This window comes from Carettochelys insculpta, chromosome 2 (assembly GCF_033958435.1).
Source record: "Carettochelys insculpta isolate YL-2023 chromosome 2, ASM3395843v1, whole genome shotgun sequence".
Lineage (NCBI taxonomy): Eukaryota > Metazoa > Chordata > Testudines > Carettochelyidae > Carettochelys > Carettochelys insculpta.
Genome location: NC_134138.1, coordinates 39727638 through 39746187, shown reverse-complemented (window position 1 = coordinate 39746187; position 18550 = coordinate 39727638). Strand labels below are relative to the sequence as shown.

The window sequence follows — 18550 nt, the reverse complement described above, 5'->3', positions numbered from 1 at the left end:
ACATAAAGGCTATGTCTACACGTGCCCCAAACTTCGAAATGGCCACACAAATGGCCATTTCGAAGTTTACTAATGAAGCGCTGAAATGCATATTCAGTGCTTCATTAGCATGCGGGAGGCAGTGGCGCTTTGAAATTGATGCGGCTTGCCACCGTGCGGCTCATCCTGACGGGGCTCCTTTTCGAAAGGACCCCGCCTACTTCGAAGTCCCCTTATTCCCATCAGCTCATGGGAATAAGGGGACTTCGAAGTAGGCGGGGTCCTTTTGAAAACAAGCCCCGTAGGGACGAGCTGCGCGGCGGCAAGGCGCGTCAATTTCGAAGCGCCGCTGCCGCCCGCATGCTAACGAAGCACGGAATATGCATTTCAGCGCTTCATTAGTAAACTTCGAAATGGCCATTTGCGTGGCCATTTCGAAGTTTGGGGCACGTGTAGAGACGGCCCAAGTGTTCTATCGACAGTCTGGACAAAACTCTTCATTTGAGGAATAACACGGACAGAAGTGCAGTGTGGAGACTTCTGGCAAAAGAGAAAGCTTCCAGTTGCCAGGCAGCTCTGTTTGCAGAGCTGCCATTCTGTTTTCTGTTACCAGAGGGCAGTGCAGTCTGGCAGTTCTCTGTCGACAGAGCAAGTTGTGTATTTCAGTGATATGTCAACAGGGGTTCTGTAAAGATTTCTCTGTTGACAGATGCTTCTAGTGTAAACATAGCCATAGAATTTCCAGGATCAGGGCCTTAGATTTGTTCCATTAACTAGCACAACAAACCCGGAGGCCTCAAATTCAACAATATACGTAAGCACATACTTCAGATTTGGCATTTAGCATGTACCTAAGTAGCTTGCTGAATTAGAACCAGTTTGTAAGCTCTTCAGAGTATAAGATGTCCTTTGCCTTAGAAAGCTCTTTGAATAGACTGTGGGACCTAATGAAAACAAACAGAAAAACCTAGTCATGAAATTCTGCCCTCAGGCAGAACTATCAAATAAGGTAACACGAATTTTCCACAGTAAAATCTGAGTAACAAATGCTGGATTTGGCCTATTGTCTGTAAGTCACTCTGAAATACATCATTTCTCTTCCCAACGTGAGAGACAGGATTTCTCTAGACGAGGCTGATGTTTAGAAAAGAAATATGGGTATTTACGGTAACGTAATAAACACAGTATCATTATGAAAGGCTGAGCAAAGGGAGAAAAAGCCCGAACAGCAGCACAGAGCTGTGGAATAGCTTCCAGGCCTCTCTCTGTGCATGACTGGATCAGAAACTCATCACAAAAACATAGCGTTATTGTATCATCAGCCATAACAGGGCTCACGTCCAGAACTGACAAGGCCACAGCCATCTCCAACTGACCAGGCTACAGCACCCTGCCGGGATGTATGAAACCGTACTCCGGAGTCAGTGCGTTTTCTAGACACCCACAAGCTCTGGAGTTTGCCGATGCGTGCGTGGCGGGGGGGGGGGGGGGGGTTTGCCCGGACCACGTCCCACGCTGAGTTTGGGAGGGATGGGGGACCCGGAGAAGAGCCCGCCAGCCCAGAAAGACACAAGAAGGAGGAAGCAGAGATCAGGGAGCGGCCTGAGGAAGAGACTGAAACCGGGACCAGACCCGGGGAGGCGTCTCGCGGAGAGGACCGGGGTATTACACCGGAGGCGGGGGAGGAACTAGGGGGCGCCTCCCCCAGCAGCGGGGCTGCTCACCCAGGGCGGAGAAAGGGGACGAAACAGGCTTCGCCCCCCCGCTCGCCCGCTCCCCTCTCCCCCGACCCGGCCACCTACCGCAGCAGGAGAAGACGAGAAGCAGGAGCTGCGCCGACCGCCACCCGGGGGACCCCTTTGTGCGCCAACGCGGGGCCATAACACCGCCACGGGGGGAGGAGCTGGAGCCGCCGAGCCCTGCGCGACAGCCGCCGAGGGAGGGGGAAGGGCCAGGCGCCCCCGCTGCCCTGAGCCCGGCGCGGCTGCCTGCCTCGGGGAGAGCTAGCGGCCCTCGCCTCATCCGTCGGCTCGGGGATCCATGAGACGCCACCGGCCGGCCGGCCTCCCTCGCGCGCTCTCCGGCGAGATGCAACGCAGCGGAGCAATCGATGACCGAGCGCACGGATTGGCAATCCCCGCGCTGGGTGGGAAGGGGAGGGGACCTACGGCGAGGGGAGGAGGAGGAGCAGCAACAGCCCGAGCTCTCCGCCCCCGCTCCCGCCGAGGAGGGGGCGGAGCCTAAGACGTCGGCGCTGCGCGGCGCGTGGAATGGAAGGGCTCGTGCTCGTGTCCGAAATGTGCTCCGGCGGCCCACTGCCGGGGGCGCGCAAAGAAACTCCGCCCCACCCCGCCCGCTGTCTCCTGCACTTTTGACACAGCTGCCCGTCGGAGCGAGGCTGGCAGGTATGCAATGGCTGGGGCCTGTCAGCCGAGCACTGCAGCGTGGGGGCTGCCTGCGCTAGGACTCACGTCCCTCCGGTTTACCCGGGACAGTCCCTTATCTCAGCTGCCTCAGAGCCGTCCCGACTTTTTTAAGAAAATGGGCAGATTGTCCTGAATTTTGCGGGGCTCCTGCTCCACCGTGCCCTACACCTGGGGACACAGCACCCACTGCAGGAGAGCTTGTCAATGGGGCGGCTGTCCCATTCCCCAGTAGCAGCCCCCCGCTGCCAGTGAGCTCTGCCCCCAGGCGGCTATCTTGTTTCCCTCATCATCATCATCCCCATGGGCTCAGAGCCCCTTGCCGTCTGATGCCTCTCCCACTATTTCCTCCCATCTTTCCCTATGCAGTGTGGAGTGACTTAGTTTCTATAGACTAGCTGCGCACCAATCTACTATATCTACCCATTCCCTGTGGGGTCTCCCTCTCCTATGCGAACCATCCATTATGCCAAATACCAGGATCTTGATTTTTCATTCGTCATTCATTCTGCAAATATGTCCAAATAGTTGTAGCTTCTGTTTTATAACTGTAACACCGACAGACCCGGGTTGCCAGCCCCAGGGATAGAACCTGCAGGTTCTCTTTTGGCTGTATCTTTCTATATAATTCCTCACTGGTGACCTTCTGCATCCATCCTATTCTCAGAAGCTTTCTATAACAAACTCCTTTCGAATGCCAATACTCTTCTCTTTGAATCTTTCATTATCACCCATATCTCACATCCATACAACATGCTGCTGAATACACACATTTTCAAGATGCTCAGCTTTGTTCTTAAGCTAATTGCTTTGCTTTTCCAGATCTTATCCATCGCCTTCAAACTTGCTCTTGCTTTTGCTATTCTAGTCACTATCTCCTTCTTACAGTCTAGATCATACATTGTGCTGCTCTTCAGATATGTGAACTTCTCTACATTTTCTAGTTCAATACCATCAACACTGATCTTCCTTCCTATTTTCTTATGTCCAAAGACCATTGTTTTTTCATTTCCCTGGTGCCCCACATCTAGGGGAGGCAGCTCCTGCTGCCAGGGACTCCTGCCATGTGGTGGCTGCTGCATTACCTGGTCCCCCCAGTGGGAGGCTGGAAAGCCCCTATTTGCAGCACCCTTCTGCCATATGGTTGCAGAGCACTTGTCTTCTGCTCCCCCATCACTGGGAGGTTGCAGAGCCCCAATCCCTGGTGCCTCACTGTGGGGGCAGAAGCTCCACATTGCCAAGAAGCTTTGACATGGGACAGCAGCCTTCCATCCCTGGAGGCTGGTGCCCCATATTTGCCATAGGCCAGTGGTCACCCTAACCTGTGCTCATCATTGACCATAATCTGCCGCTGCAGCTAGCAGAGCTGCTCCTTCAGTCTGCGGTGCCACCAAGGTACCACCAAGCCTGCTGCTCATCTGCCTCCACCTTTTTCCCAAGCCGTGCCCCAATTTGTTCCCTCATTGCATCCCTTGCCTAAAGCACCCTACCTGGAGCAACACAAATTGGGGGAGCACCAGGGGCTGGGAGATGGTCTGTGGGGAGTGGAGGAGGCTACTGGCTCAATTCAGCTCCTGCTGCCACAGTGGGGGTCGGGGGGAACCCAATACCTGCTGCTACCCAATGCCTCACCCCCCAGGTCCTGTCCATAGAACAGTTGAGGTGGCCATCCTGATGCCCTCCCAAAGCACAGTGCCTGGGGCAGCCACCCTGAACCTTCCTATGGACCAGACAGCCCTGGTAGGTGGGCTCCCAAGAAAATTCTCCATTCACCCTAGTGTTGGCTACAGTGGGGGTGAGCTGGGTTAGACTGTCTCTCAGGCATGTGGTTATTCACTCTTCTAATCAATATAGTTATATTAACTTAATTTCTTAGTGTAACCCAGGCCTTAATCAGCAAATTACCTAAGGTTGTATTTTCTAACTTAATGCTCTTGTTAACAGATTTCTTTGAAGGTTAGGAAAGGAAGATTCAGGGACATGTTATTCAAAATGTATATGAGGCCAGTTTTCTCTCTGTTGCTACAAACATGGGCATTATCTTCAAATTAAACTAATTTCTAGGTGCTCATGTCCAGGCTACATCATAATCTTAGAGATTCTTTCTGCAGAACATAACATATAAAGACATACGGGGTCAGACCAATGGTCCACGTGGCCAGAAGCCTGTCTATCAACAGTGGCCAGTGCCAGGTACTTCAGAGAGAATGACCAGAATAGGCAATCCATCCTATATTATCCACTCCCAACTTCTGGCAGACTGGGGCTAAGGACGCTCAGCATGCAGGTGCATCTCTGACCATTTTGGCTAATGGCCATTAATAGATTTCTATATGATATGGCATCATAGAACTGGAAGGAACCTCAAGAGATGACCAAGGTCACCTGCACTCATGGCAGGACCAAGCACCATCTAGAGCATCCCAATAGATATTTGTCTAAGCTGCTTTTAAAAATCCTCAATGATGGAGACTCCACAATCTCGCTAGGCAATTTATTCCAGAGATTAACCATCCTGATGGGAGATTTTTCCTAATGTCCAACCTAAACCTCCCTTGCTGCAATTTAAGACCATTGTTTGTCCTATCATCAGAGGTTAAATAGAACAATTTTTCTCCCTCTTCCTTCACACTTGGGGGAACCTCCCCTTATACATCTACAAAACTAACTTGTTATTCACCTGCAAAATGCTTCTTAAATCTATGCCTACAAAAATTACTTTCACTGGGGTGCTGAGACACTGTCTATCATTTTAACTACTATCATCTCATATTCTCCCCTCAAGCTATCTGTTGTGTCTTGTTTTATACTCTTATCTTATCCTCCGTGGAACAGAGACCATCTTTTCCTTCTGTTTATGCAGCACTTAGTGCAGGGGTGGACAATAATTTTTAATGGGAGCCATTCCCAGAGTTTGGTAAGTGGTCATAGGGCAGCCACACTATTATACCATGTTGATAGAGGGAATGAGAAGTCTGGGATGGCTGTTGGGAGCAGAAGGGAGCTCAGGGTAGGGAACTGGGATGTGGCGGGGTGGATCTGGGAGGGAGTTTGGGTGAAGGAGGGGATTGTGGCCTGGCACAGGAGATTGGGATACACATGCAGCTACAGTGTCTGGGATGAGGGTTGTGTGCAGGAAAGGATTCTGACCTTGGGGAGGGGCATAGTTGGGAGTGTGGGGTCTGGGAGGGATTTGGATGCAGGAGGGGGTTGGAGTGTGTGTGCAGGGGATGTCAGTTGCTGACTTGGGCATTACTGTGTCTCCTCATTGATGGCCCAGTGGGACCCTTGGGCAGCATCTGTGACTTCTGCATCACCACTCATTGCCCAAAGTCTCCGGCTGCTGGGGCCAGTGTATATGTCTCTGCACGGCATGCTTCTTGGGAGAGGGGAGCAGTGAGTTTCTGTAAGCTGCATGCAGCCACAAGCACTGTCCCTGCAGCGTCTGTTGGCCAGTTTCTGGCCCATGGGAGTTTCAAGGATTGTGCTGGGGTTGGGGGCAGAATGCAGACACCCCCCGTCTTCCCAAGAAGCACTTTCCATAGAGATACATGCTGGCCCCAGCAGCAGGCTGCGGGATCCAGGGAGCCTGCCTGAGGAGCCTGTCTTGCTGGGCTCTGACATGCTAGATCCAAATGTTTGGCAATGCTGATGCAGCCTGCAGGCCATATTTTGCCAACCTCAGTGTAGCACAGTGGTCCTTGACGGTGGCTCCTAGTCCATGATGATATAAATAAATAATAAAATATTTTTTAAGAAAAAGCATTGAGTTTTCAGTTTCTATGTCATCTTCTGGGCCTGTTAAACTTATTTTTTCTACTGTTTTCTTGAATGCCTCTACTTGCTACTCATGTGCCACTACATGAGATTTAAACAACAAATTACTTCCATCAAAGTGTTGTGTAAATCTGCCTCTTCCTTTAAATGTGAACCTTTTACTCACTTGGCTCCACCAGTCACCTTTTATTAATCGCGATAGTGCTTAGGAGCAACAATCATGAACCAAGACCACATTCTGCTAGGTGCTGTACAAATATACAACAAAAAGACAATCCATGCCTCAAAGAGCTGCCAGTCTAAGTCAAGAAACAACAGGTGGAAACAGACATGGGGACACTGAAGGGAAAAAAACAGTCCTGGCCAGTACAATAGGCAGTGATCTCAGCACACCAGTGCATAACAATTATGAAAGTTTTTTTTTTATAAGCATCATGACAAAGAAGTCATGGGACAATGACAAATGGGAGTCAACATCTCAGCAGTGAGGATACACCAACACACCTCTCATAGAACTGGAAGGGACCTTGGGAGGTCGTCAAGTCCAGTCCCCTGCCCTTTTGGCAGGGCCAAGCACCACCACTTTTTTTTTTCCCTCAGCTCCCTAAATGGGCCCCCTCAAGGATGGAGCTCACAGTCCTGGCTTTAGCAGGCCAACATACAAACCACTGAGCTATACAGGGTAGGATAGGCCCAGAAGGGCCCTGAGACTGAAAATAAAAATCTCATGTTTGATGTGATGGAAAACGGGGCACCAGTGGAGGACTGCAGAGGATGGGTGGCACAATCAATGCAACAAGCTAGGGAAATGATAACTGCAGCAGTATTTGAATAGATAGGAGTTGGGCAAGATGGGATTTGCAAAGACCAGTGAAGAAGATGTTATAGGAATTAAGATGCAAGACAAAGGGACAATGATGGCATTTGTTGTGGGAGGTGAACTGTGAACACTGGCAATAGTTGGGCACTGGCATGTGGCCTGGGATCCCTGCTGGGGCTGAAAGGGAAGAAGGTCAGGCATGCTCCTTACCCAGCTCCACACAGCTCCCAGAAGCAGCTGTCATGTTCCTGTGGCCAGTAGGCAGAGGCATGGCCTGGGAGATCCCGCACAGTGCCGCGTGCTGCACTGTGTCGTCTGCAGCTCCCATTGGTGAGGAACTGCAGGCAAGGGAAGCTGTGGACATGGCACTTGTGGGCAGCAGCAGATGGCATGGAACTGCCTGGCTGCATCTCCTCCTAGGAGCTGGACATTCTGGCTGCTTCCAGGGAGCACCCCCAAAGGGATTGCTGCCCAGAGCCATCCCATCCCCCGCCTCACCCCGAATCTCCTCCCACACTCAAACTCCTGATATTGCTGGTGGGGGAAAAAGCACAGTGGCCCAAGACTGCCATGAAAGTGGCCAGTGTGGCTGGGCTGGGAGCCTTGGATCTGCATAGGTGGCCTCTTGGCTAGCTGCACCAGCCACTGCAGAAGTCACAGAGGTCCCAGATAGACACAAAATCTGTGACTTTTCCTGACCCCTGTGACGGAGTCACACTACAGAACCACTACAAAATTTGTATTCCATTTCATTCAGTCATGAGATCCTTTAATGCTCAGCCCGCTATGGCTGAGTTTAGCTTAAATGAGGTATTTTAAACACACTGTCAACTGGTGGCTGAATAGTGCAATGTAATTTAGCAATCCATTCGTTCTGAATGGAGAACAGAGATGGACAACTCCAGCTGCCGTTACAAAAATGCCCAGATCACATGTGATTGAGGCTATGTCTACACTATGAAACAAATTCGAATTTATTAATATTGATTTTGTAACACTGGATTATATAAATTCAAATTTGACCATCTTCACCTCCCCATGTGCTCCTCACATAATCAACTTATTGCTGCCACATGCAATTGGCAAACATCAACTGCTGCAGCAGTGCCTTGTGGGAACCTGTCCCACAGTTCCTTCATCCCCATTGCATTCTGGTTATGTTTGCTTATATTTGACATCATATTCCCACATTGCATTGTGCTCATTCCCCTCCTGTGGTAAGCAAATGTCCATTTTTCCAGTCAAAGGAAGGAAAAGTAGGGCATCAACAAAGATGGCAAAGTTAACAGAAATCTCTTTCTTCTGTAACTCGCGAGCCAATAGGAGCAGCTAAGAGGTGAGTTTTGTGAGGGAGTCCTCCAGGTGAAGGAGGAGCAAATTACATGACCCTGGGGGTAAGTTTGTTGTCTGAAGTGTGTGTGTTTGTGTTGTAGTGTGCGTGCTGCCTGCCTGAAAGACACTGTGTGGTCAGTTTGTTTGGAGGACCATTTGCTGACTGTGTGCTGAGCCTAGCAGCCCTTAACGAGGGGGCGAGGCTACTCCGTCAGGGCAGGGCTTTATAAAGCCTGCCCCTAAGTGACCAGAGAAGCTAGCGAACTGGGGAGTTTTGTGAGGAAGTTTAGAGGGCGAGTGTGATGGGGGACTAGCAACACTTAAACTGTCCAACTCGAATTTAAAGCCAATTACAATTTAACTTAATCCAACGGACCTGCTTCAGGTTTAATAATACAATGCAGACAGAAGCTCAGCAACAAGGTGGGGGCTATCCAGTTTACTGCACCCAATGCAGCATGTATGATTACCTGCCCTCTGGGCAGGTGACCTATGTGTGCATCTGGTGCAAGGTGCTACTAGCCCTCAGAGACTGTGCACACACTTTGGAGGCCAGGAGGGAGTAACTGGAGGAACTGAGAGAGACAGAGAGGCATATAAATGAGACTTTTCAGGACATAGTAGAATGGTCCCACCTCCAGTCTGACCAAAACATTTGACTCAATCTATCATAGTGCCCTGTAGATCATTTTCTCAAAGATCGGCTGCCCTGAAAAATTCATTAGCATCTTAAGGCTGCTTCACTACAACGTGACTGCCACAGTATTGAGCAACAACAGATCCCAAAGCAACAGGTCAAAATGGGAGTCAAACAATGCAGTGTCATTGCCCCATCACTGTTCTGCATCTTCATTGCCATGACCCTTCACCTCATTGATGGCAAGCTTCCAGATGGTGTAAAGATTGTCTATAGAATGAATGGGAAGCTTTTCAATTTCAGGAGACTGAAAGCTAAAAGCAAGACCTCCGTGACCTCAATCATAGAACTCCAGTATGTGGATAACAATATTGCTGTTGCTCTATCTCCCACAAGCCTTTCAGCCTATCCTCAGTGCCTGCACTGAAGCATATGAGAATCTCAACCTAATACTGAACAAAAAAAAAAAAACCTAGGTGCTTCACCAACCTTCACTGATGGGACAGTCTCATGCACCTTCTATTGAATGTCAATGGAGAACCACTGGAAAAAGTGGAGCACTTCCCATATGTTGGAAGTCATCTTTCCGCTAAAGTTGACATTGATGTGGAAATCCAGCATCGTCTGAGCCGTGCAAGCTCTGCTTTCACCCACCTGAGACAAAGGGTCTTTGAGAACCAGGACATCTATCCTAAGACAAAGCTCCTCGTATACCATGCATTGATGTTCCAATGCTACTATATGCATGTGAGACCTGGATAACATACAAGCGTTATTTGAATGAACTTGAACAATATTATCATCACTACTCCAGGGGAATCCTAAATATCTCTTGGGAGGATAGGCGCACGAACACTAGCATCCTGGAAGAGTCGAACATGACCAGCATTGAAGCCATTATCATTCATCAACAACTTTGTTGGACTGGTCATGTGGTTCAGCTGTCTGATCAGCGCCTCCCAAAACAGATTTTGTTTTCTGAATTAGAGGAAGGACAGAAGAGCGTTAGGGGCCAGCAGAAGTGAATTAAGGACATGCTGAAGGCACGCATGAAAAAGTGCAGCATCAGGGTCAACAGTTGGGAGAACCTTGCCCAAGACCATCCCCAGTGGAGAATGGTAAACTCTGAGGGGGTAGCACAATTTGAGAGGTCCTGCCACAGTACAGACGAGGAGAGGCAAGAAGAAGAAAAGAGCTTCAAAAACTGCCCTGAGCCCTTCTAACAGCTACTAACACCTGCCCCTTCTGTGATAAGACCTATGGCTCCAGAATTGGGCTGATCAGCCATCAATGGACTCACAAATAGGAGGGTGACATGAAGACATCCTCGTCATTATTGAGTGACTACCAAGAAGAAGAAGAGTTTGTGCATCCAAGTATTTATGACAGAGTTTTTAGAGATGTGGCTTTATAAGATTCAGCCACAAACTAATGAAATATTTAAAGCAAATTTTAAACTAAGATCCTGTAAACATAGTAATGCATAATTTTTCTTCTGTAAATTCAGGGTTGACATATCTGCTAAATGGTTTTAATTAATACTGCATAGTTCTTTCACAGGTTCAATGTTATGCTAATAGGTTTGGCAAGCTAATAGGTCTGGCTTTTTACTTCTAAGTTAACAGATACACTTATGGAGAAGAGTCACTTGTCTGCAAGCTGCAATAGCCTCTTGCAGGAGCCATCAGGAACTGTTGGAATAGGGATAAGAAGAGGGGAGAGTTTGAGTGCTAAGATCCAGGGAAGGCATTGCCTCCCTTTGCCTCTGATAGCTGCTGCCCATATTTACAGACCATCTTTCAGTTCACTTTGATTGTATGTTGTATCTCTTTCCTCTCCTCAGAGTCTGTCTTAGCTATTGCAACTGTAAGCAATTTGGGGCAGGGACTCTGTGTTTACACAGTGCTGAGCACAAGAGGCCTCCATTCTCAACTGATGCCTAGGCACTACAGGTTGCACTTCCCAAATGAGGGATTTTGCTGAACCAGGGAGGTTAATGTCCCCTGATCCCTGGCTGCCCATGTTGGCCTTCTGGCCATAGATCCACAGCCCTGCACAGCTGCCAGGGGATGCTGATGGTCTGGTCCCAGCCCTGGCCCCAGCTCCAGCCCAGGCCCCTGGTGGCTTCCTAGGGACTTCAGCGCTCTAGCCCTCTCCCATGTGGCCGCTGGTGGATGCTGCCTCTGGCTCCACCCCTTGTGGGGCTGCCAGGGTACACCACCTCTGGCCCCAGCCCCCATGGGGCTGCTGGGGGATGCCACCTCTGGCCTTGGCCCCACTGCTCCCAGCAAGGCTGCCTGGAGTCTGGATCAGCTTGCCCTCTTGCCCCAGCTCTCTGGTCCAGGAGCATCCGTGGTCCACCTGGATGAGGGATGTTGCTGGACCAGAGAGTGCCTGTTTTAGGAGGTACAATCTGTATTAACAATCAATACTGATGACTGCATGAATGTTCTGCTATAACCTGTTTAACAGGGGATAGGAATGCCAATATACATCCTAGCACAACACAAGCATTGCTGTGCCATTGCTATATATTTCAAACACTGTGGCCTTGGTCCAGGCATTTCTGGCACCAACATTTATTGACTTTCATCATTCTGTGGTGCAGTTATTCAGTACATTCTAGAACTAGAGTAGACATTGTCTCAGAGGAGACTCAGGTGTTGAATATTGATCTTTCTTGACTATTAGCCTCCTTTTCTCAACTGCTGTGCAAACAACTGTTTTCTCGTTAACACAACTCATCTGTTTAGTAGATAAAAGTTGATACTATTGGTTTCTTGCTATTTTTTGTGTTGTGTTATAAAACTAATGGAATGTTGTATTTGGAGTCCTGATTTTTATTGCTCAGACTTGGGTTCTGTTGAACAGGCTAAATGAATTCCAATACACAGGGCTTATTTGCCTCCAGCCAGCCCCATGGCGTGTAGATCTAAGGATAATTAGTATGAATATGTCTCAGAATCTCCACTGCCACAATGGGAAGGGACTGATTTCTTCAATTTGTTGGTTGCATGCACTATTATTCTTTACTGGTATTATGGTAGTAGGTAGGGCCTCTCCAAACCGACATAAATGTGCCACGTCTCAAAAACTCATGAGATTGGCTTACAACCCATGGCCGTGTCTACACTAGCCCCAAACTTCGAAATGGCCATGCAAATGGCCATTTCGAAGTTTACTAATGAAGCACTGAAATGCATATTCAGCACTTTATTAGCATGCGGGCGGCCGCAGCACTTCAAAATTGATTGTCCTGACGGGGTGCCTTTTCGAAAGGACCCTGCCTACTTCGAAGTCCCCTTATTCCCATCTGCTCACAGGCGGGGTCCTTTCGAAAAGGAGCCCCGTCGGGACAAGCTGCGTGGCGGCGAGGCGCGTCAATTTCGAAGTGCCACAGCCGTCTGCATGCTAATGAAGCGCTGAATATGTATTTCAGCACTCATTAGTAAACTTCGAAATGGCCATGTCGAAGTTTGGTACTAGTGTAGACACGGCCCATGAGATTTAAAAAATCCAGAACATTATTTTGGTGTTTTTACTTGCCTTTTCATTTCTGAATTTTTAAATTACGCTTACAGCATATTTTCAATCTTTTCTCCACAATCATGAGGACTAGAAACCTCTATTTTTAAAAAGAAAAGTCAAGATTCACATGGAATATCTTGGTTTCAGCAATTAGGCTTTTAAGAGAAACAAAGATCTGAATCACTTTATGAAATAACCATTTTCTTTTAATAAAGCTATGTTTATCTTTTCTTTTCTTAGCATTTCTCCATGTCTTAATTAAACACAAGGAAATATATGTGAGTTATAAGAACAGTGTGACCTACAGTGGCTACCTGTCCTTAAGAGAATGTATGGGTCCTGGTGGGTAGGTCCCCTCAAAGTTGTCTGCCTTCAGGGGCTCTGGCCAGTCCGATATCTCCACGTCATTGGGGTAGTCTGGTGGCGGCAGTACGGTGGGTCCAAGGCAATCGGGGGCCTCTGCACTGCAGGGGTCTGGCCAAGCTCCAGAGTTGGCCGCTTCTGGGCCCTCTGGGTGGCTAGCCCCAGGCCGTCTGTTTGGGCCTGGCGGGCCCTCCGAGGAGGGGGCCCTCCACTGGCATGAGGGTCCTGGTAGATCTGGGAAGTCCGGGTAGGTCCCCAGGGCATCTGTATCTGTAGCTGCCCAGGCGGGTCGGGGCAGTTGGGGGTGGCTCTCACCAACGGGCCGGGCGGCAGTGGAATCCCTGCCCCTGGCGCCCAGGAGCCCACGCAGGAGCCTCCTCCCAGCACAGTGACCCAGCAGTTAATGGACCCCAAGCCCCGTCCCTGGCCATTCTGGCTTTAGGCCTCACCCCCTGAGGGGTGGAGCACTGGTGTTCCCGCTCAGGGCCTGCCCACCAGGGCCTCTGAGCAGCCTCCCCTACCTCTGAGTCTGGGGAAGGCCACAGCGGCTCGCTACAGTGGAGAACAAGCAAACAGGTAACAATGGCAAGACACCAGCCAGAAGAGAGCGCGCTGGAGGCTGGAAGAGCTAATTCCCAAGAACCAGCAGGAGATACTGGGGTGGTGAGTCTTGCCCCATTACAGCATCAATTAGTGTACCAGAATGCAAGTAACAAGAATGACCTGGACTGTGGAACTCCCTCCCATGGAATACAAGTATTCCCATGAAACTGCTGTATCTTCCCCACACTGGGAAGAGTGTTCAGCTAGGCAGTGCATTTGGGTAAATGCAGATTAATATTGCTCTCCTAATCTCTTAATCTTCTAACACCTTAATTAGGACACTGATTTGCATTGTAGACCTTTCAACAGCTATAACATTTCACAGCTGTAAATTCATGTGCAACATTAATTCTGTCCACTTGTCTGTTTGCATTATAACACTCACTGAACAGCATCCCTCAAGTGCTGCAATATTACTTACTCTCACATTTATTTTTCTAGATCAGGAGAACACAGTATTCCCAGAACCATGTGTTTGTAGAACTGCTTGCTGATCTGTCAAAAAGGGTTTGCTAGAAGCTATATGTCTAAGCTAGGAGAGCTGCAGAAAGATCCAGGTAATTAGCTAATGAAGACTATTAAAAGGAAAAAGAAGCTAGTGACTACTATGTGGAGACTGTAATGTGAATCCTTAGTAAACAGAGATACTGTAACAAAAAAGAAAGTCTGTATTTAGAAGGAGTGAAGAATAGTAGCTACAAGTCTAACATTATTATTTCTATCAAAACAAAAAAGCAGTTGTAGCATTTGAAAAACTAACAAAATAATTTATTAGGTGATGGGACACATCCACTTCTTCCAATCTGTAGCCTTCCCAGAACAGACTCAATATATAAAGCACAGAGGTCCAAAAATTGTTATCAAGGTTGACAAATCAGAAAAAATTGTTATTATTGTTGGCAAATCAGGTAGATGAGCAAGAGAGGGGAGTGAGGGGGAGGGAAGTAAGTGTTAGATCAAACATCAAAGTATGTAAGAGAGTCATTACAATTGATCAGGTAATTGCTGTCCCTGTTCAAACCATGTGTTAATGTGTCAAATTTGAATATGAATGTTAGTTCCAAACACTCCCTCTGTAGACGGTTGTTAAAGTCTCTTTTCTATAGAACACAAACTCTCAGGTCTTTAACAAAATGGCCCACTCCATTAAAGTGCTGGTGGACAGGTTTGTGTATTTGGGATTTTTTGATGTCTGCTCCATGCCCAGTCATTCTTTGGAGAAGAGTGTTTGAAGTCTACCCTATATACAAAGCGTGTGGGCATTTTTGGCACATCATGGCATATATGACATCAGTTGCAGAACAGGAGAATGTGCCTGTGGTTCTGTAATTGACGTGGTTAGGTCCAATGATGGTATCTCCAGAATAGATATGTGAACAAAGTTAGCAATGGGTTTGTTGCAAGGAAAAGGTCCAGAACTAGTATTATTGTGGTATAGCCTGTGGTTGCTAGTGAGATTCCTCATAAGGTTAGGAGGTTGTCTATAGGAGAGAACAGGCCTGTCACCTAGGGCCTTCTGGAGTGTGGCATCAGGATTTAGGATAGGTTGTAGGTCTTTAATAACGCACTGCAGTGGTTTGAGTTTGAGTTGGGGGCTGTAGGTAATAACAAGGTGTTCTGTTATTGTTTTTTTTGGGCCTATCTTGGAGTAACTGGTTTCTGGGTATTCGTCTGGCCTTGTCAATTTGTTTTTTTCTTCTCCTGGTGGCTAATTAAGATTTATGAATGCTTGGTAGATATCTTGTAGTTTTTGGTCTCTGTCAGTAGGATCAGAGCAGATGCAATTGAATCTCAGGGCTTGACTGTAAATGATGCATCATGTGGTGTGTGCAAGATGGAAGCTAGAAGCATGTAGGTAAGTATAGTGGTCAGTAAGTTTCCAGTAGAGAGTGGTATTGATCTGTCTATCAGTGATTTGTACTGTAGTGTCCAGGAAATGTGTCTCTCGGTGGAGTGGTAAAGGCTGAAGTTGGTGGTGGGGTGCAGATTGTTAAAGTCTCCATGGAATTCTTCTAGAGTCTCTTTACCGTGGGTCCAAATGATAAAGATGTCATCAATGTATTGTGAGTAAAGGAGGGGTAATAGTGGATGAGAGCTGAGGAATTGTTGTTCCAAGTCAGCCATAAATATATTAGCATATTGTGGGGGCCATGCGGGTGCCCATAGCAATACCACGAATCTGGAGGTATAATTTGTCCCCAGATCAGCAATAATTGTGGATGAGAACAAAGTTACATAGGTCAGACACCAGACTGGCTGTGGTAACATCAGGGATGATATTCCTGATCACTTGTAGTCCATCTGCATGTGGAATATTAGTGTAGAGAGCTTCTACATCTGTCGTGGCAAGGACATTGCTGTCAGAAAGTTTTCCGATGTTTTGTAATTTCCTCAGGAAGTCAGTAGTACCTCGGAGATAGCTGGGAGTGTTGGTGGTATAGGGTTTGAGGAGGGAGTCTACATAGCTGGATAGTCCATTAGTAAGGGTGCCATTATCCAAAATGGTAAGGTGTTCGGGGTTTCCAGGTTTGTGGATTTTGGGAAGTAAATAGAATAATCTAGGTCAGGGCTCAGATGGTGTGTCTGAGTGAATAAGTTCATGAATAGAAGCAGGTAGTTCCTCAAGTAGACAGTGTAGTTTCTTTTGGAATTCTAAAGTGGGATCAGAGAGAGATCTGTAAAATGTGTTGGAGAGTTGTCTGGTTGCCTCCTGTTCATAGTCTGACTTATTCATGATGACAACAGCACCCCCTTTGTCAGCTGTCTCTGTTACTATTTATTATTTCTAGAGCATTTTGCTTGATATATAAATGCAGATTTGCTGCAATGTATTGTAGGATGTGACTACAAAAACTCATGGGACCGCAAACCTGGCTAGAAACTGTGAATATTAATTAGTAAGAATAAATGCATATGTAACACCAACAAACCCAGGTCGTCAGCACCAGGGACTAAACCTGTGATCATAGGGGCAAAAGCCCTGTGCTCTACTACATGAGCTAAAGGCCATCTGGCTCCCAGGCAAGGCTGTAAGGCAGAGACATCACTCACCCTAGTACGAGGTCTCAGTGCCTCTGCGTACTACACAAGGAAGTATAAAAGAATCCTACAAAGCAAGAATCAGCCAAATATTGTTAGAAACAAGACACCATCAGTGAACTGAAATTGCTAAGTAAAATAATGGCCAGATAATTTAATGGATATACTATAACAATTCTTTAACAAATTTGCTACCTCTTCTCACAAACAGAAATAGGAAACAACATTTCAATGATCAAATCATAAAAAGATGGGATTCAATTTCTTTATCAAGTCCAAATAGACTAAGGTATCCAAAGGAAACATCTAAATTGTATCTCTCTGTAATGAGCATCCATGTAAACTGCATCCTTAGAGACTGTTCTGCTAGCTCTTGAGAGCCCTCAAATGAGAAATTAGTCATCTTGTGTTTTGTAAGTTTGAATGCACTGATAATGGATTCATGTATCTTTTTCTTCAGATGGCATTTTTTATTGATCTGAATGCAGACAGAACACGTGGGGGTTTTTAATCACTTTCTCTCACCCCCTCAAAACACACTGGATAGCACTGTACAAAGGAATTCAATAGAACAAAAACAATGAAGATAATTGTTAATGTAAGAAAATTGTTGTGTCACAAGTTTTGCTTATTAGAACTACTACAAAATTTGGATTATGTTCATTCTCTCCTTATAAAAAGAACAGATTCTGTATTATTTAAGTGCCAAGATCATTCTCAGCATTTTGGAAAGTCCAGAAGAAAACATGGTCCAGGCCTACTGAGTTTTCAGTCTAAAAGGAGTAACAAGCCAGTTTACAGGACTTTTATTTTTTTAAAAATATAATAATCACTATTAAAACATCAATTTTTTTCAGTATAGGGAGGTACCTGAGGGTATGTCCTCACAACAGTAAAACACCTACTGCTGACTCCTCATATCAGCTGACTTGGACTCATGGGAGTCAGGCTACGTGACAATATAACAGCAGCGTAGACAGCTGAGCTCATCTAGACCGTGGGATATGAAACCCATAAGGAAGGGAGGCCAGGCCTGGATGTCTACACTGCAGTTGTATAGCCCATAAACCCATGCTTCACAAGGCCGTGTCTTTTTTGGTTGTGTAAAAATGCCTTCAGTTTCTCCTCTTATATTTAAATAAATAACTAGCACCCCAGGTATGACTTTCACTGTGATTAACCCAAAAGATGCCTGTCTGTTATTGGACAGCCTTCTGGGTATTGAAATCTCAACCTTTTGGTAAATGCACGAGACCATTCTGGGCTCAGAAGTAGAGTTGTTACCTCATTTATATTTCTAAACATAAAATGAGACATTACTGTTCTAAATAGTAACAGGTTGAATTCTCTCAGAATTATGTTCATGCACATTGTAGCACATTGAGACTTGCGGCCCTGGCGCCCCCTGCTGATCACTCTGGGAATTAGCTCGGACAGAAGGTTGCCTCCTTCTAGCTGGTATCTCACCTGTCATCACTCCACACTCTTCCCTATGGCTCTGGACCTGTGTCACTCCCAGGACCATGGAATCCCCTTCAGTGTTGTGTCCTACAGCACTGTCCACTACTCCAGTCTCTGCATCAGCAGTCCTCAGTCATTACACCTGCTGCTGTGGCCAATGGCAGCCAGGGTCTAGCCCCTCACTTCAGCAACAAGCTGCATTCTGTATTGGTCCCAGTCCTTGGAGGCAAAGTGTGGTGCAAAGGGGGTCACCTAGGCCTACCACTACTCTGGGTTCCAACCCAGGGACTCTCTGGCAGCAGCCCTGTCCTGCCCTCGTTCACTTGCGATTAACTGTTTGCATTCCCTGAGCTGCTTTCCCATGACCCCTGCACCTTCTTGGTCCTTGTCTCTAGGCCACAGCCTGGCAGATGTCAGGCTGGGGCCTCTCTCCAGCTCCCCCAAGCCTGCCCAGCACTGCTTTGTTCAAGGTGCTTCCCCTAGGGAAACGGTCCTACACCTTCTCTGGTCAGGACCCAACTGCCCATTGCACTGCTGTGCAGCTCTTTATAGACAGGGCTTCATCAGCAAACCACCCTCTGCCTCTGA

The 18550-nt window shown here is 47.4% G+C and overlaps 1 protein-coding gene across 4 annotated transcripts in view; it reads right to left on the bottom strand.

Annotated features, from left to right (window-relative positions):
• LRP12 (LDL receptor related protein 12) overlaps positions 1 to 2096 on the bottom strand; it is a 93762-nt gene extending 91666 nt beyond the window's left edge. For 2 of the 4 annotated variants that reach the window (XM_074986767.1, XM_074986769.1), the window contains exon 1: positions 1782 to 2094. In XM_074986767.1, the coding sequence (XP_074842868.1) occupies positions 1782 to 2001 (220 nt within the window). In that variant the 5' untranslated portion in view covers positions 2002 to 2094. Of the gene's footprint in view, positions 1 to 1781 lie in introns of all 4 variants that reach the window. The other 2 variants (XM_074986770.1, XM_074986768.1) reach the window with 2 other exon arrangements.
• Positions 2097 to 18550: the final 16454 nt, after the last annotated feature.